Here is a 19,399-nt window from a genome sequence, read left to right on the forward strand (position 1 = left end):
TAAACATCAGTGCTAAGAGAACTAGTCCTTAAATCAGGTAACACACACTGTCAGGTGGAGGAACCTCAGCGATCTTTAAACCAGGGCTGCCCAGTCCTCCAAATCTACCCCCTGGCGGTTGTCCAGATCTCCTGCCTTGCTTTCTGCAGATCACCTGGATCAGGGAAATCATTCAAAAAATCCTTTATGCACTAAGAATTATGTAAAGTTGGAGAAAATGTGCGTAAACAAAAGTCAGGGTTTCTAAAGAAGAAAATCTGCAGATATAAGATGAACTTGTTTACCACATTGACTGTATAAGAGAACTGAACTGAGTGATCCTGCCTCCATAAGGTCCAAACAGGAAGTACCTGCTGGCTCCAAAAACCCAAATCCTGTAGACTTCTATAGAGAAATAAACAGCTGTTACTTAGTCATTCTATTGGTCAGAAGAACCATTCTTACTCTTATTTTTTTTTGTTCTTTATAATCCTATTTTTTCACAAGGATTTTACGTTATTCATTCATATAAGTTTTTCATATTAAGAACTGACCAATCAGAGGCCTCAATCAAAACATATAGTCCCACGATGAACATTCAAAAATGTAAGACAGATTCTCTCAACAAGCTCACTCCTCATTGGTGAGGATGGCTGTCAGAGACAATGACTCAGATCGACTCAAACCAAATCCTGGCTTCAGCACTGCCAGCGTGCGTATCGCCACAAAATGGCGGCTGAGCTGACTTCATTTGGTTGGAGCTGGAACTAAGACATTTTCTATGGATGACGTCACACTGACTCAGTCCAGTTCTCAGAGACAGCCAATGGTTTAATCACATTTTAAAATTGACGGAGAACTGTGAGTGAGACTCTGCACTTCAGCAGTCTAAGGCTTTACCGACACCCATCCCCCTCATGGACGCACCCATACTCTACTTTGACATAACCGAGCTGGACACGCCTAGTTTCATCCAAAGACATCAGTAAAAGAGATGATGTGATGCTGTGGGTCCTAAAGTAAAAGTCAGATAAAGATATAGAATTTGTTTTGTAGCAGCTGTAAACACGTCGATCCTTGGTTTTCACACCTTCTAGAGAAAGAGACCGGCGTCTCATTACTGGATCTAGCTGAGTTCAGGACTCTCAGCCCTAATGAAACACCTTCTCGGCTCTCATGGTGGGAAGACGGAGACTTCTCAGGATTTTTTTTTAGCTGCAGGTGCAATGATGCCATAAGAATCAAAACTTGTATGGTTTGATTTCAGTTTTTAAAACTGGATTTATTCAGGCGCCCGGTGACGCTTCATTGCAGGTGAGATTGTGTTTCTTGACTCCGCTTTAACCGTCTTTGTTTTCTGCATATTGATTCTCTGTATGAAGTTGACACTCCTCAAACAATGGCAGCCCGCCCCTCCTCTGCCTCACTGATGAATGCATAACTTTGACAGAGAAGCTGCAGGGTTCTCTTTTAATCATAGTCTTCCCTGCTTGACGCCATTCAGGCGATGAATTAGTGAGACGCAGAGGAGCTCCACAGGCTGACACGCGGGGCAGGGGCTTTATAATGCCTTTTTGCTCCACTCGGCGTGGACTGTGACAGCATGTGCTGTTAGTCATATCAGAAGCTTAGGTGGTGATATTTCTCCTCCTGCAAGCTAAAAGCTGAGCGCAGCAACAAGTGGAAGCTCTCTGCATTCACATCACGAGCTGAGACTGATGCATTAGACATCATTCATGCTGAGCTACTTCAAACTTTATCTTTTGCTTTTTGAAGTCAGACTCTGATGATCAGGTCAAGTCCATGGTGCTGCAGAACTTCCATGAAACTCCTTGGGAAAAAATTTAGGATGGATCTTTTAGTGCTGGTTAGCACAAAGACTTTCCCCTCTCAAAGAAATGTATTGTGCCTGACAGCGCGAGCAGCAGCTTCTCCATATTTAATGAAGAAGGAAAAGCTTCTGTTTTACTTAATGTGCGCTTTGATTTTTTTAATCAACTTTGAAAATCTGGAGGGAAAAAAACAAGGATTTAAACCAAGCAGTTGATGGAAAAAGACATCAATGTACGAATTCTATAACTTAAATGTTCAAACCCCACCTTCTTGCTGCAAGGCAAGAGTGCTGACCCTTACGCCACTGTGCCGTCCTCAAAAGCATGTCTTTTGTTGATATTTTAGCGATTTCCCTCTTGACGCCATCAGATGTTCTTTTTTTGTCTCTCCCACTAAAATCTCTGTTTGCTCTCAAATTTCCTTTTGTGTTTGTGTATTTGTATTACAGATCTTAGTAAAAGTGCTCCGTCTAATTATATCTCCAGACAAATTTTTACTTCAACTGTTAGTCCTCATCCTCTTGTGTCTCATCAGCAGGGAGATCGACACAGGATTTTACAGACTTGAACCCAGAATTCTCACACCTGAAACTCAGCAGAGACAAGTCTCCATTTCCTCATTACTTCATCCCAACAGCAGCATCAATTTTCAGGGTTTTATTAAAAAAAAGTCAATATTACAAGATAATTACATTTCTTTTTTCTATTATGTCAAATTGAAATTACTAAGATATTACAGACTTCAGAGACAGAAATTAGCTTTACATGCGCTCCAAATATAATGAAGTGTTCAATGAAAAAATTCTCTTTTGAAGAATTTGGCAGTTTTTCGTTAATTGAATTCATTGTGCATTTAATTAACTACTTAAATTGATAGTATAACAGAGTATAATTTTTTTTTAAGATAAAAACATTAATAGCTCTATTTTACCATTAAAAATGCATTAGGGAAAAGCTAAAATAGCATTAATTCATAACAAGACCAATACATTTCTGATGTTATCAGGCCCCTAAGTGTCTTTAGTCTTTAAAGACTCACTCAGAACATCGTTTGATCTACTGTGAAAGTGTTCAGGGCTAAGTGCTCTCACCTTAAATCCCAGCTGGGACCCTTTCCGTGTGGAGTTTGCATTTTCTCCCTGTGCACGCGTGCGTTTTCTCCGGGCACTCCGGCTCCAGAAAACATTCTTCCTGGGTTAACTGGGTATTCTAAATTGTCCCTAGGTGTGAATGTGTGGCCTGCAACATGCTGGTGACCTGTCCAGGTTGTGCCCTACATTGGCCATGTTAGGCTCAGGCAACCCCATTTTACCAAATGGGTAAATGGATAGGTGGTTCCCAGTGGTCTTTTAGTTATGATCATGACATTTTTAGGTAAAATCTGAAAACCTGTGTCATTTTCTAAAACCTAGCTTCTGAAGAGAAATGCCATGGAGAAGAATCTCCAGCCAAGATGGAGTGTGAGATAGAAAGGAGGTTATTCAGAGAGATGCAGCAGAGAATACTGAACAAGCCCTTTTCCTGCTCTACATCCAGGGCCCACAGTTGGTACAAAGCTAGATCAGGAAAAGAACTGGTCAACATCAGCACTTGTCTCAAAGGAGAGTATTACTTCCCGATCACACCTCCTAGTCACGGGGAGTGGTGTTCCATCATGTCCACAACGACGACCTACAGCATGTTTTTACCTCCACCCTACCCACTTTAGTTGAGATTTCTGAGGTGGAACACCTTCCTTCATCCAGCCCTTCTACCTCAGAGACTGAGCTCTCCTTCCCACCTCAGGTCATCACAACTACACATACTTCAAAGACATTCTGCTCACGTTCAGGACGTGTGTGCAAACCCGTCAGGAGACGAGACTTTTAGTATCTATGCAGCGCGACGTGCTCAAAAGCTCAAAAAGTTTTTCTCGACCTCATCATGGAGATATGATGAGAGATCAGCTTAATTTAGCCCCCAGTGGGAGGGGCTTCAAAACAGCAGAGGACACGGTAAAAGATAGTAAATTCTGTTATCCCCTGATTCTCGTAATTTTAATTTTTCTTTTTTTTAATGCAGTGTCTCATTGCATTGCAGACTTTTTTCATGAGGCATGTGTAAAAATCCCACAAAGCAACCAAAGTTGTGTTTAGTGCTGCACATTTTTTGACGCAGAACAAAAAAGTCACTTAGGTCTCTATGTAGCCTCACACCTCCATAGTAAATACGGTAAGCAGACTAATTACAGAGACTATTGATCAAGCCAAGCTGAAAATGTTGCATAAAATGTTCAATTTTCAATTGTTAAGTGTTCAGAAAACTCAAAAACTTATTCTGACAAGAAGATTGATGATTTCCGTGGCTTAAAAAATGTTAGAAGGGATTTTTTTTTTAACCACCAATACTACTAGTGTCACTCCTGACTTTCAAATTTTTGAGCAGATAAAGATAAATAACTCATTGTTTTATGTTTAAACAAGTTGATTTTTTTTAACTTTTACTTTTTCTGTCCAACAGCTGAGCAGACAGATGAGAGCTGTGGGCCTCTAGTGTTAGACATATTTTACTGTTACAACAGGAGGTTCTGGATCTTCTGTTACAATGTGTGTATTTGTATGAACACCTTTTGTAATTTAGTCCAAACACTAAAAGCGGCTGGGTAGCTCGGCTGGTAAAGTGAGAGACTACCACGCAGGAAACCAGGTTTCGATTGAACAATGGTACTGGGGGCAATTACCATATCAATGGCGAGCAATTAACATCACCCAGTGAGGGCCCTTCGACAAGCACTCTTAACGCTACTGTCTTCCGAGCGCGGTTCGGCTGCAGCTCCCCGCTCCCCCAGGGGATGAGTCAAATGCGGAAAACATAGGGAGACGTGATGCTGTAGTATCGCGAGACCCAGCGAGACGAGTGTGGTGAGTCGACTCGGCGGCGCGTAAGCATTTGAACAAACATTTTCGATCTTGTTTTCATTTTTTCCGCCATATTAAAATATTTCCGGCAAATTAACATAACCTGTTAAGAGTATTAAGCTTCTGTCAGCCTGGAGGACCTGGAGAAATACATCGACGAGTGCTACAATACCTGCGTCATGGTGAAACCCAAAACCGCCACCACCACCCCCTCCTCCAAGCGTGGACGGCCTGAGGACTCTCCCGGGGCTGCGTCCTCTCCAGGCAGCGGCGTGAGCGATATCCTGGACTCGATTGATAAAAAGCTCTCCAGCTTTGATTGCCGCCTCAACTTGCTGGAGATCCTCCATAGAGAATTTCAAGGTCTGCGGGAGTCTCTGGAATTCAGCCAGCAGCAGGTGCGGGAGCTCGCAGAGGAGAACCAGGCCCTCAGAGAGACCGTCAAGACTCTGAGCAGCGACACCGCTCGTCTCTCCGAGGAGAACCGATCAATCAAGGAAACCCTCCTGGATCTTCAGTCAAGGAGCATGAGGGACAATCTAGTAATCTCCGGGGTTCCAGAGGAGGCAGGAGAAGTCCCCGAGGCCACGGTGAGGTCCTTTTTGGAAGACCATCTGAAGATCCCCAAGGAGGAAGTCCAGAAGATCTCCTTCCACAGGGTTCACCGGCTCGGAGGGAAAAGGCCGGACAATCAGCGTCCCCGTCCTATTGTTGCTAAATTTGAACATTATAAACAAAAGGAGCAGGTAAAAAGCAGAGGACGCGAGCTGAAAGGCACACATTACAGCGTGAATGATCAGTTTCCAGGCGAGATCCTCCGCCGGCGGAAAATCCTCTTCCCGCTGAGGAGGAAGCACCTGTCTGCTGGAGCACGCGCGGTGGTTGCCGTTGATAAACTTTTTGTGAATGGCAAGCTGTTCCGGGACCCAGAGGTAACACCCTGGCTGTGCTGAAGGCTTTCAGAGGTGCACTGACATCTGCGCCGCCCAGAAGAAACCCGCAAACTTATTTAATTGAATAGGAAATAATCGGATCATCAATAATCCACACCTCTCAGGAAAAGTGTTTTTTCTTTCTCTCACATTCATGTTTCTGTTGTTGTTTCGTTGTTTTTGTTTTTTGTTCTTTCTCTTTTCCTCTCTCTTTTCTCTTGTCCCCCCCCCTTCCCATGTCCTCATATGTGAATCAGGTAAAGTCAACGCATCCACGGTGAGTATTTATTTATGCACGGAACGGGCGCGCGCGCATACTAGCGCGCATAAGAGCATGCACACGCAATCCCGCACACACACGTTGACAAACTGCAAAAACCTCACTTAGGCTCACACAGGACGCACGCAACATGCAGCTCACAGCCAAGACATGTCCACCTCCTACGCACAGCGCTTGTCAGTGTAGCAGGTACGCACAGCGGGCACGCGCACACGGACGGGCACACGCACTATTTAGCCTTGCACTCTCCCGGTTAGAACAGCTATGAACAGTCTTAACATCGTTAGCTGGAATGTGCGTGGACTTGGCGCTGGACCAAAGAGATTGAAAGTGTTAAATCACCTGAATGATCTTAAAGCAGATATAGCTCTGCTGCAGGAGACCCATTTATCTTTATCAGCTGGTAATCTCCTGTGCTGTTCCCAGTATCCAGTTATGTATTCTGCCAGTTTCAACTCCAAACAAAGAGGGGTTGCAGTTTTGATTAAGAAAAATGTTACATTTACTCATAAGGACACAGTAACTGACCCAGAAGGCAGATTTGTAATCATTAATATATCCATTCAGAATAAAGACTTTTGCATCGCCAGCATCTATGGTCCGAATGTTGACGACTCTTCCTTCTTTCACAGATTCTTCACCTCACTCTCAGCTCACTCTGACTCCACAATCATTATAGGAGGAGACGTCAACCTTGTTATGGACCCTGAACTTGACAGACTCAGCACAGCAGCAAACCAGCGTACATGGCAGTCTGCAAGTATTCTAAAGCAGTACATGAATGATCTGGGTCTCTGCGACGCTTGGCGCTCATGTCACCCAAACACTAAGGGGTTCACCTTTTTCTCTCCAGTTCATCATTCACACTCTCGTTTAGATTATTTATTAGTCAGTAACTCCCTTTTGAAAGAAATTAAAAGTTCCAACATTCATCCAATTATTATCAGTGACCATGCACCAGTTTCTGTTACTATTTCAAGGGAAGTACCCACACCCTCAGGTTCAACCTGGAGGTTTAATACGTCTCTGTTAAAAGACCAGGAATTTATTGAATTCTTTAAAAAAGAGTGGGAAACCTTCTTAGAATTCAACAATACTTCTGAAATATCACCAAGTATTCTTTGGGAAACAGCAAAAGCAGTCATGAGAGGGAAAATCATCTCTTATTCAACGCATAAAAAACGCAAAGAGAAAGCAGATTTATTAGAATTAGAAAATAAAATCAAAACCCTGGAGACTGCTTATGCTGCTTCTGCACAGGAACACATACTGGGCGACCTGAAAAATTTAAAGCTGCAGTTAAATGACATCATCAATAAACAAACACAATTTCAAATACAAAGGCTTCGACTGGAAAGATATGAAAACTCGAATAAATCTGGCAAATTTCTAGCTAATCAGCTTAAAATTAATAAAGAAAAATCAACAATCGCTTCTATTATGGACAAAACAGGGAATGTCACCCATGACCCGGTAAAAATTAATAATGCGTTTAAAGACTTTTATCAAAACTTATACACACCACAGATCGATCCATCAGAACAAAGCATCAACTCATTTCTTAACAATATAAACCTGCCCAAGTTAAACGAAGATCAAATCACAAATTTAGACTCTCCGCTCTCGTTGTCTGAGCTTCATGAAGCTCTGTTACTTATGCCTAACAGCAAAGCACCAGGACCCGACGGCTTTCCAGCAGAGTTTTATAAGGAATTCTGGGAACAACTGGCACCAACGTTTTATAAAACGGTAAAATTTATCAATGAAAGCCAATCTCTACCACCTAACATGAACTCTGCCAACATTATCCTTCTTCTAAAACCAGACAAAGACCCCACGAGTCCTTCAAGCTATCGCCCCATTTCTTTAATTAATGCAGATGTAAAAATTATCTGCAAAGCACTAGCACAGAGAATAGAAAAAGTCACTCCTCACATAATTCACCTTGATCAAACTGGATTCATCAAAGGCAGACACTCGGATGACAATGTCCGCAGACTCGTTAACATAATAGACTTTGCCACCATCAAAAACCAGGAAATGACTATACTATCACTGGATGCTGAAAAAGCCTTTGATAGAGTAAATTGGAAGTTCCTCATTGCTGCCCTCCATAAGTTTGGGTTTGGAGAAGCATTCATCAATTGGATCAAAATATTATATCACAACCCCAATGCATCAGTTAGAACTAATAAACAGACTTCCAACAGGTTTTTTCTTGGAAGAGGAACTAGACAGGGTTGCCCACTCTCCCCCTCTCTTTTTGCAATATTTATCGAGCCTCTAGCTGCAGCAATAAGACAGAATGAGAGTATCAAAGGAATTAAAACCAAACACAGCCATCATAAAATTAGTCTCTATGCAGATGACATATTACTGTTTTTAAGTAATATACATTCTGTAAATGAAACGGCAACAATCATTAATGAATTCTCTTCTATATCAGACTATTCCATTAATTGGAATAAATCTGTTTTATTACCACTGAACAGTAATGCGGAGCAAGGACCCACAATACCAGTTAAATCAGGCAATATAAAATATCTAGGTATTTATTTTCCCCCCAAAATATCAGAACTGGTGCAGCTAAACTACACCCCATTACTGAAAAACATACAGGACGATCTAACACGCTGGACCAACCTGCCTCTGTCCCTTATGGGCAAGGTAGCCACGGTAAAAATGAAAATCTTACCCAAAGTTAATTATCTCTTCTCAATGATTCCCACACAACCGCCATTAAAATGGTTCAAAACATTAGACTCATCCATATCAAGCTTTCTATGGAACAATAAACCTGCAAGAATTAGTCTAAAAACTTTAAAATCTGCAAAAAGCTGTGGAGGATTAGAATTACCTAACTTCCACAATTACTTTCTTGCAAATAGATTACAATATATCTTAAAATGGTTAAAAAATAATCCAGAAACCAACTCATGGTTAGACTTGGAACAGGCGTTATGTGGAAAGATCAACCTGTCAGATCTTCCATTTATCAGCCAAATAGTTAAAAGACAGGATTGTTTCAAAAGTACCAATATAAATGCCACCTTAACAGCCTGGTGGGAATTTCTCAAAATATCAAAATCATCAATTCAACCGTGCAAAATGACACCCATCTGGAACAACCCAGACATCCTCATAAACAAAAAGATTATCCACTTCCCAGCTTGGCAAGCAGGGGGCATAAAACAACTAGAGCACATAATTATTGATAGAAGATTCATAACTCCCCAGGAACTTCAAGACAAACATGGAATATATAACTTCTTGGAATATCAGCAACTTAAATCAATTATTACTAAAAAGTTTAAATACAGAGACAACGATTTAAAGCTACCAGATGTAGTTACCACTCTGATCAATTTCACAATGAATAAAACTCTCTCCAAAATATACAAACTTTTATGTAATTTAGATAATAATATTTCACTTCCGACAACAAAATGGGATGCGGATTTGAGCATCAGCACAGATGAAAGCTTTTGGTCAGAACTTTGTCTAAACACCTTTAAACTGACAAAAAGTCCAAATCTGCAGCTAATCCATTTCAAAACTCTTCACAGAATTTACTACACTGGACAGAGGATGTTCAAGATGGGTCTCAGTAACTCAGACATTTGTCAGCACTGTGACAGTAATCTACCCGACAATTACATGCATGCACTGTGGTTCTGCACGCCTGTCCAGGCTCTCTGGCAGCAGGTATGTGCCGATCTATCAGTCTGGCTTAAGGTTTCAATCACAGCTTCACCGTCACTTTGTGTGCTTGGTGACATGAGTGCCATCGATGTAGAAGGAGGATTAGGCTCTATCATTTTCATAACTCTTTGCATTGCTAAAAAAACTATTTTAATAAATTGGAAAAGCAAGAAAAATATAAATATAAGTCAACACAGAAATCTGCTGCTTGATCATATCAGCTTGGAAAAAATGTCAGCCCAAGGTTCAAGTAACTTTGAAAGAACTCAGTCTCTCTGGTCTCCCATAGCTAACTCCGTGACTTAGGGGGTGGGGGGGGCCTGGTCGTCGCCGCTCCTTGCCCTTCTGCCGTGGGCTGGGGTGGGGGTCGGGGCCTCCGGTGCCTGGCGGGGGGTGGTGGGGGCTCCGTTGGTCGGGGGGTCGGGTCCGGCGCCTGGGTTGGGCGGGCTGGGGCGCTGCGTGGTCCTCTGGGCTTGGGTGTGGGGGTGCGTGGTGGGGGGGTGGGGTGGTGGTCTGGCTTGGCTTGGGGGGGTGGTCCCTTTGCCTGTGCTGGGGGGGGTTGGCGGGGGGCGCTGCTCGGGGGGGGGCCCAGCGGCGCTGGATGGGCTTCCCACCTACACCTGGGGCTGGGATCGGCCCTTTCCTGGCTCTGGGGCGGGACGGGACAGCCCTCTTGGGGCCCCCGGTCGCTCTGGGCGTCATCCGCTTTGGCTGCGGGGTCTGGGGGGGGGTGGGGTGGGGGGTCTTGTCGGCCCTGCCTTGTGGGGGGGCATTCTGGGGGAGGGGGGGGGGCTCTATTGGTACGGGGCAGGGGGGGTTGACGGGTCGGGGTCTCCGCTGAGGCCATCGGCGGTTTCCCCGGCCGGTCGGCTGCCTCGGTCCCGTCGAGGCCTGACCAGAGCTCTTCCAGGGCCGGCGTTTGGGGGTGGGGGCCTGGGCTTGCTCCTGGGGGGGGCCGACGCTTTCTGGCTCCTCTCTCTCTGTGTGGGGGGGGGTGGTGCTGGGCCTGGGGTGTCGGCGCCTCCGGGGGTGGGGCCCCTGGGCTGGGTGGGCCTGGCCCCCTTGCTGGGGGGGGGGGGGGGGGGGGGGGGCAGCTGTCTGACCACCGGGGGACAGTCTACCAGCTGTCCCCAACTTACCCCCTTCCTCATATAACCTCATAATAGGGTGAGGGGGTGGGGGGCTTAGCCTGCGATGAGCCTTGGGGGGGGGGGTTTACTAGGCAGTGGCCCCCCTCCCATGGTTGCCGTATGGAGTGGGCCCCCCCTCTTTCGGTTTTATTTGCACCTTAGACATGTAGGGCCCTTGGTAGGGGGGGTGCTTGGACATCACTGCCAGCAAGCAGCGGATGTCCTCCTGGCACCCTACCCGCCAATTTTAACCACACCTTAGACATTTAGGGTCCCTTGGTGGGGAGGGTGAGGGGACGTCACTGTGAGTAATCAGGAGATGTCCCCTCAGTGCCCTACCCGCCAATTTTAACTGCACCCCCCTTAGCACACACACCCCTCCCCCCTCAATATATACATTCCAACATAAACACACACACATGCACACACACACCCTCTCAAACACACATACACGCACACACATTTTGCAAGGAAGGTGGGACCTAGGACCATCTGTCCCCTGCCTCTTCCCTGGTGGGGGGTACGGGCCCCTTTGCAACGGCGGCCGTGTCCCCGGGGTGCCGGCTTCCTGGGCCCGGCGGTGCTCTCTCCGCGCGGCGGGGGGGTTCACATTACATCTGAGCCGGGAGTGTTCGTGTCCCTGGGGGGTGGGTTCTGGTCCTTGCTCCTGGGCGCTGGGCCCCGCCATATTTCCAACTGTGGCCGAGCCTGGTCGGGCCATATTTACAACACCCCTTGTGGGCCCTCTTTTTTTTTCCCCGGGGTTCCCCCCCTCTTGGGCGGGGGCGGCGGGCCCCTGCCCCGCTCCTCCCTGGACCAGCCGCGGGCCGGGCGGATGGCTGCCTGGAGCGCGGAGCGGGTCTCCCTTGGGGGGTCCTGGCTCGTACCTGGGGTTGGGGCGGGGGGATGCCCGGAACTCCTGGGTGGTGGTGGGGTGCTCGTCTGGGGCTGTGGGCGTCCGTCTCCGGTGGGGCCCTGCGTTGGGTTCTCCCGGCGCGGCGGGGGGGCTGCTCTCCTGGTTGGGCTGGGGCGGCGCTCTCTCTCCCTCCGTGCTTCCCTGCTCTCTGGCTCTGGGGGCCTTGCGGCGGTCCTGCTGGCCCTGGCCTGGGTGGCGGGCTTGGTCGCCCGGGCGGCGGTTGTTCCCTGCCGGTTCCCGTGTGGCGTTGGGGGGATTCCGGCTGCCGCTGCTGCTGCGGTGGGGGTCTTGGGGTGGGGATGGCTGGGCACTCTCCCTCCTTCTTTCCACGTTCCACCATCCATTTTAGAAGAACATAAACACTCACCTGAGCACAGGTGTTAGCTCACCTTTGCACTTACAGTTTGCATGACTGAATGACTGAAATATTTCACACTAGTTGGTTTTAAGGCATAAGTATGCGTGTGAACACTATCTGTTTTGTATATATGTCGACAGGTGGACATTTTTTGCAGCTAGCAGGTGTGTTTATAACATTTGAGTGTGTGTGTGGACAGGCTCCGCCCTTATTGTACTACATTTGAACGTTACCATAATGATTAACAACCAGTAAACTTGTTGCTTTATGCTGCTTCATGGTCTTATCCCCCTTCCCCTCCTATTATCACCCCCTACCCCCCCTCTCTCTATCGTCCCTCTCTCTTCTTCCCCTCTTTCCTTTTCCGTCCGGTCCAACACCAAAGATTTTCAGACATGATTGAAATTAATAAAGTTTGGCCTCAATTACAAAAGGGGTTTATCCAGACATACCTTTGGTTTGTCTGAAGATTAATAACCCCTCTTGTTAAAGTAAAATCTGTCCAACACAAGAGGCCCTCAGCTCTCATCTGTCTGCCCAGCTGTTGGACAGGACAAGTTAGAAAAGAAAAAAAAAAAAAATGCGGAAAACATATTTCCCATTGTGGAATAAATACAGTATAATAAAAAAAAGAAAAATATCATTTTCATTGGTGTGGGTCTTTATTTGTCCAAAAAAGTTAGTCTCACCGCATCACATCACCGCATGTTTTTTTTTTTTGGAAAGTTCTGCTTACAGTGCGTTATTGGAACTGCAATAAACACATTAAACACATTCATCTTTGCTGATAATTTACTTTTTCTGCTAGTCCTGTGTTCAGACTTATTACTGTTTTTGACTCCCGGCGCCGCGCCTCTCACTCCCTCTACGCTGCATGCGGCGCACTCCCTCTACTTACACACACACGCGCAGTTCAGCAGAACACACACATCCTCATTCTACAACAGAAATTTCCGTCTCTTCATTACAGTTTATATTTGCACACTTGTATATACTGTTTGTTTGTGTGATATTGTATTACGATGTTCCTTCCTTGCTATTATTGCACTGATGGCTATGCTTCAATCTCATTGTACAACGGATAATGACAATAAAGCAAATCTAATCTAATCTAAAGGCAGAGCCTCCTGCCCCGTGTTCTTCATGGGTGTCAGGCTTCATGGCTACCAGAAAGGCGACAAAGTGTCTGCAGTCTGTTTATTACTGAGCAATTTATAATATTCTGAGAAGATGTCTGTACCAGAGAGCAGCTAGAGAGCGGTCCGCTGCAGAACAATCAACACGCACCACCAACACACGTGTGTGTGCTCCTTCCTCCTACACACGACGCAGCGCGCTGACACACACACACAGTCATTCTACCACACTTATATAGTTAGTTCATTAGTTAGAGATGTAGTAGTTAGTTGTTACTGTTATTTGTTAATGGAGAATACTGCGTTGCAATTGTATTCATTTGCAATGCGGTCAGGTAACTGCGACACCGCGCCGCCTGCTGGTTCATCACCACGGTGATCAAAAATCCCACACAGTCACAGCTCTAGTCTCGTAATGAGAAGATCCTAAGTGACAAAACTAAAATAAGCTAAGTAAGTTTAGCTAGCAAGGCTAACTCTCTTTTATTATTATTTAAAAGGTAAAAGTGAACAAATCCATATTTTATACTGTATTTATAGTTTTATACGGAATACTTTTGGTTTGCCTCTGTGTTTGTGACAGAAAATGAAAAGGTTAACTTCTTGATGAAAAGTCAAACTTCTATCAGATGTCTGCTAAATGTTTTACTGATCTAATGGTCTAGGGGAAGCATGCTATATGAAAAACCAATACATAATCACTGTTATATAACCGTAATAGGCTTATTTTATTTGCTGAACGGCTGTGGGATTTTGCAAGCAAGCGCAAACACATTTATTCATTTCAATAATCATGAATGCAGAGTTTCCTGCATGTGTGTGAACACAACAAAGTCCCACAGGACTGCACGCAGAAAGAGGCATCATCCGTGTCATCCGTGCATGTGTGCTGCTTCATTAGCATGATAAAATCCACTGCAGCTACCGTACAGCACGCCACCCTGAGGCTGTGTCCAAACAACAGAGAACGGTGCGCCCACATTTGAGAAAAGGCTGTCATGCTTCATGAAAAGCTGTTTGCCATTTCTCGCTCAACAAAGTAATACTCTCTGGGGCTTGCACATTGTAATTACTGTCTTCTTCAATCTGTTTTTTTTTTAAATGGGAAATCAATCCTTTTTTTATTGAAGCAGCAGTTTTTTGCTCGCAGGAGGCTTGTAGAAATGCCTGCCTCAGAACTTAAGAAGAATTGTGGCTGCGAAAGCTTCAGCCTCCACGTTTGGAAACCCTAGTTCTCAAAGGCGACATCAGCTACCTTTATAGCTGGATTTAGTCATGATTTGCATAGGACAGTGCTGAAGAGGAAACATGGGAAATGAAATGAGAAGAAACTCACCCTCTCCTCCTCCTCTCTGAGATCAGGCATGGTGCTAACACACAGCGTCACGGCAGTGATGGCTACAAACAACACTGACAGGCAGGCAAAGATTTTTCCTGGGAGCCCAGAGTGGGGGTTCTCCACCATGTCCCTCAGCCTCCTCATGCAGCCCCCTGTGAAGGTCTCCTCAGGCCCCCCAGGAGGCTGTTGGCTCTCCTCGCAGGACTGTGGTGAGGTGAGCTCGGCCTCCTCGTCTTCCAGCCTCAGCTGCTCTTTGTACTCCTCCTGCCTGAGGCGCAGCTTCCGGAGGCAGCACCATTCCAGATTGTTCTCCTCCACCCCCCAGTAGAGCAGCTCCTCCTGGAAGGACAGGGCGCACATTTCCCTCAGGAGCCTCAGCTTTCCCGCCGCCAAAAAAGTCACAATGATGCGAAAGGCAGACGGACTTCGGTCAAAAAAATACTCATTGCGGCTGCCGTCGTAGTCGTCGCACACGTCCATGATCTCCGCTTCGTTGCTGCAGCTGTGCAGCTTTCCCAGTCGGGTCAATGGAAACTCATCCAAAGTCGACCAGGGAATGCGGTACTTGATGCCCCCCACGTTAATGATGGCTGCTCTGTCAGCCAAGCCGATGTCTCCTCCATCCTGCTGGTGGAGAAGGAGCTGGGCTCGCTTGTAGAACAAACCCTTTTTGGAGGTCACTTCCTGTGGATTCTCCACACGGTTGAAGTGGAAGGTGGTGAACTGCTGCTCTTTACTCCCTGCCAGGAAGGCCACCTCCTGGTACATCCCTGCAGCTCTGCCGGTGGACACAGTCCTGCTCAATGGAACGAGAGGTCTTCACAGCATCTGTGGAGGCAGCGCTGGGTTCTCACCCCTCTTGTCTCTGTTTGACAGCAAAAAGGAAACAACCATGTCAACTGCATGGCAGATTTGTGCAGCAAAATGTCTTTAGTCTGTAAGATTCGAGGCTTGTTGGATGTAGAAAGATTTTCATTTTACAACTTTCCCTCACAGAATCACCAAATCAATTCATCCAACTGAAGCGAATTCAGGTAAAATGACAGCCTTCAGTCATGGAATGGTGTACTGCATTCCGAAAAAACAGAAGCTTGATCAGTTGAGGTAAAGCTAAAAGATGAATCGCCATAGAATTATTTAAAATCAACCCCAATATGTAACAAAAATCTTTTACACACATTGTTAGGCAATGCTTTGTTGAATGCAGCCAAAATGTATCCCAGGACTCTGATAAAAACTGGTTATTGTTTTTAACAAAGTTGGCTTTTCTTCATTGGCATCCATTACAGATGCACTCCAATGAAAATTGTGTTTTTAGTGTTTTTTAACAAGTTTTTAACTCAGAGGTGAATTTCTAACAAACTACTGCATACATATAATTAAAGGATAACTGGAAACACTTTGAAAATAAATCAGAGGTGATCGGAGTGGGGCTTTAGGATTACAAATTTCTACAAAAAAACAAAACGAAAATTAGTGTTGTTAAAATTATTTTACCGGCATTATCAGTATTAACTATCGGCATAAATCAGCAAAGCTCCTCCTTATCAGACAGAGCTCAAAGTTTCCAAACACTTTGTTCTCCACCTGCAGTCGTTCTTAGGATTCCAAAACTAAAATGGCGGCACAGCCTTCAGTTTAAATGCTGAAGGCGTGGAGTGAATTGGGTGCTTTCAACACCTACCTTTACAGTAGACTTTAACTTTGACTATTCTCTGTCTTACCCATAATCAAATGTCATTGTTACTAACTTGTATGCCTTTTTCCAACACACGCTCCAGGTGTTTTGTGTCTTACTGTCTGCCCTGTGTCATTGTTGCACTTGCTGAATTATATGAACCATTGTATTTTTCAAGATTGTTTGTCTCTTTCCTGTCGTCTTAGACTCCCACCGGTCACAGCAGAAGGTCGCCCCGACTGAGTCTGCTTCTGCTGATGGTTTCTTCCTAACTTTAATTCTTAAGGAGTTTTTCCTCTCCCTTGTAGCCTTTTGCTTGCTCAGTACAGGGATTAAACCCCAAACCTTTTCATCTGGTAATCTGTAGGTAACAACAAATCTGTTACTCACTTAATAGACACGGGTTTTATAAAAGTCTGGCTTATTTGAAATGATCTGGGTTGACATGGATTGTAACATTCTTGTGTGATATTTATTCAAAGCACAGTAATGTTGGGAGTGGGGTCATGTGGAAACCACAAGAAAGCGCATTAACCCTTGTCTTATCCTATGGGGTCAAGATGACCATTGACGTGTTCTCCCTACCATGACAAAGGTGGATAAAGGTGGAAAGATTTCATGGAATCCATGGACACCAGTGAAGATCACAAATCATTGAAGAAAAAAGGTTCAGAGCACTGTCTAGTGGGTCTAGATGACCCAACTCCCAATGTTAAAGTGCCTAGGATAGCACAAGGGTTAAACTTTTTTCCCCCCAGTGATTTTTGATTTTTCCCTGATGTCCATGGCAGGCATGGAATCCTGTCCATCATGGGAAGGATGACACATCAATGGATCCCACAAAATAGCACAAGGGGTAATTAAATTTGGTTTAATTTGTGTGTGGGTAGCAACTTAAGACAACCTCGACAAATGGCACTTAAAAAATAAACTGAATTGGAATCATACCCTGCAGAAGTACAGCAGTTCTGCCTTAGTCACATGCATCCTTGCAGGGGGTTTACAGGTACAGGTGCTGCGGCCCGTGGAGGCTCGAGGGGGGAGCGGCTGCATCTTAAATGGAGTGCAGGCTCGTACAGCCACATCAAGGGATGTCATGAAAATGGAACATACCATTGTGGTGCATGTGGTAAGTATATCATGATGTATTTGTAATGCAAAAATATAAGTTGCGTGCAGTCACGACGCATGAGGGATAATGTTGTTCGTGTCCTGACACATCACTCTAGTATGGCGGTGTGTCCTAATTCTGCGTAATGTGCAAATTCCGCACATTTGGGGTGTGCAGGTGATACATAAGTACCAATAGGACAGCCGTAGGTTGTCCACAAAAACCACACTCTGATTGTTTTCTCATTTCTAACAGTCAGGCTGAACGCAAGGAATGCACACTTATCATACACTGACCAAAAATATAAACGCAACACTTTTGTTATTGCTCCCATTTTTTATGGTATGAACTCAAAGATGTCAAACATTTTCCACATACACAAAATAACCAGTTCTCTGAAATATTGTTCACAAATCTTTCTAAATCTGTGATAGTGAGCACTTCTCCTTTGCCAAGACAATCCATCCAACCTAGCAGGTGTGCCATATCAAGATGCTGATTAGACAGCATGATTATTGCACAGGTGTGCCTTAGACTGGCCACAAGAAAAGGCCACTCTGAAATCTTCATTTGTATCACACAGCACAATGCCACAGATGTCGCAAGTTTTGAGGGAGCGTGCAATTGGCATGCTGATAGCAGGAATGTCCACTAGAGCTGTTGCTAGGGAATTGAATGTCCATTTCTCCACCATAAGCCGTCTCCAAAGGCGTTTCCGAGAATTTGGCAGCACATCCAACCGGCCTCACAACCGCAGACCACGTGTAACCACACCAGCCCAAGACCTCCACATCCAGCATGTCCACCTCCAAGATCGTCTGAGACCAGCCACTCGGACAGCTGCTGAAACAATCGGTTTGCATAACCACAGAATTTCTGCACAAACTGTCAGAAACCGTCTCAGGGAAGCTCATCTGCATGCTCGTCGTCCTCATCGAGGTCTCGACCTCACTCCAGTTCGTCGTCATAACCGACTTGAGTGGGCAAATGCTCACATGCGATGGCGTCTGGCACGTTGGAGAGGTGTTCTCTTCACGGATGAATCCCGGATTACACTGTTCAGGGCAGATGGCAGACAGCGTGCGCGGCGTCGTGTGGGTGAGCGGTTTTCTGATGTCAATGTTGTGGATCGAGTAGCCCATGGTGGTGGTGGGGTTATGGTATGGACGAAGAACACAGGTGCATTTCATCGATGGCATTTTGAATGCACAGAGATACCGTGACGAGATCCTGGGGCCCATTGTTGTGCCGTACATCCAACAACATCACCTCATGTTACAGCATGATAATGCACGGCCCCATGTTGCAAGGATCTGTACACAATTCTTGGAAGCTGAAAACCTCACAGTTTTTGCATGGCCAGCATACTCACCGGACATGTCACCCATTGAGCATGTTTGGGATGCTCTGGATCGGCGTATACGGCAGCGTGTTCCAGTTCCTGCCAATGTCCAGCAACTTCGCACAGCCATTGAAGAAGAGTGGACCAACATTCCACAGGCCACAATAGACAACCTGATCAACTCTATGCCAAGGAGATGTGTCGCACTTCATGAGGAAAATGGTGGTCACACCAGAGACTGACTGGTTGTCTGAGTCCCCTGACCCCCTCAATAAAACAAAACTGAAGATTTCAGAGTGGCCTTTTCTTGTGGCCAGTCTAAGGCACACCTGTGCAATAATCATGCTGTCTAATCAGCATCTTGATATGGCACACCTGCGAGGTGGGATGGATTGTCTTGGCAAAGGAGAAGTGCTCACTATCACAGATTTACAGATTTGTGAACAATATTTCAGAGAACTGGTTATTTTGTGTATGTGGAAAATGTTTGACATCTTTGAGTTCATACCATAAAAAATGGGAGCAATAACAAAAGTGTTGCGTTTATATTTTTGGTCAGTGTATAAACAACACTAACAGTCTCCTTGCACTGTGCGCAGGATATGAGGGGGTTGAAAAAAAAATCCATAATCCAAACGACAAGTCTGCCTCTCACCTACTTCACCTTAACTTGCATTTTGTGCAAGCATTCACTACGACCTGTTACTCATGGCATGCACATAAACATAGGCACATGAACATTTTCACTCTACAGGATCCTTCTACAA

The 19,399-nt window shown here is 45.4% G+C and overlaps 1 protein-coding gene across 1 annotated transcript in view; it reads right to left on the reverse strand.

The window, feature by feature from the left end:
• The window catches only part of kcng2 (potassium voltage-gated channel, subfamily G, member 2), a 61,666-nt gene that overhangs the window by 27,523 nt on the left and 14,744 nt on the right, over window positions 1-19,399 (reverse strand). The window contains exon 2 of the mRNA XM_023960219.2: window positions 14,499-15,366. Coding sequence (XP_023815987.1) covers window positions 14,499-15,269 — 771 coding nt within the window. The 5' untranslated portion in view covers window positions 15,270-15,366. The remainder of the gene's footprint in view (window positions 1-14,498; window positions 15,367-19,399) is intronic.

Source organism: Oryzias latipes, chromosome 11, assembly GCF_053564925.1.
Source record: "Oryzias latipes strain Hd-rR chromosome 11, Olatipes_Hd-rR_3.1".
In the NCBI taxonomy this organism is placed as follows: Eukaryota; Metazoa; Chordata; class Actinopteri; order Beloniformes; family Adrianichthyidae; genus Oryzias; species Oryzias latipes.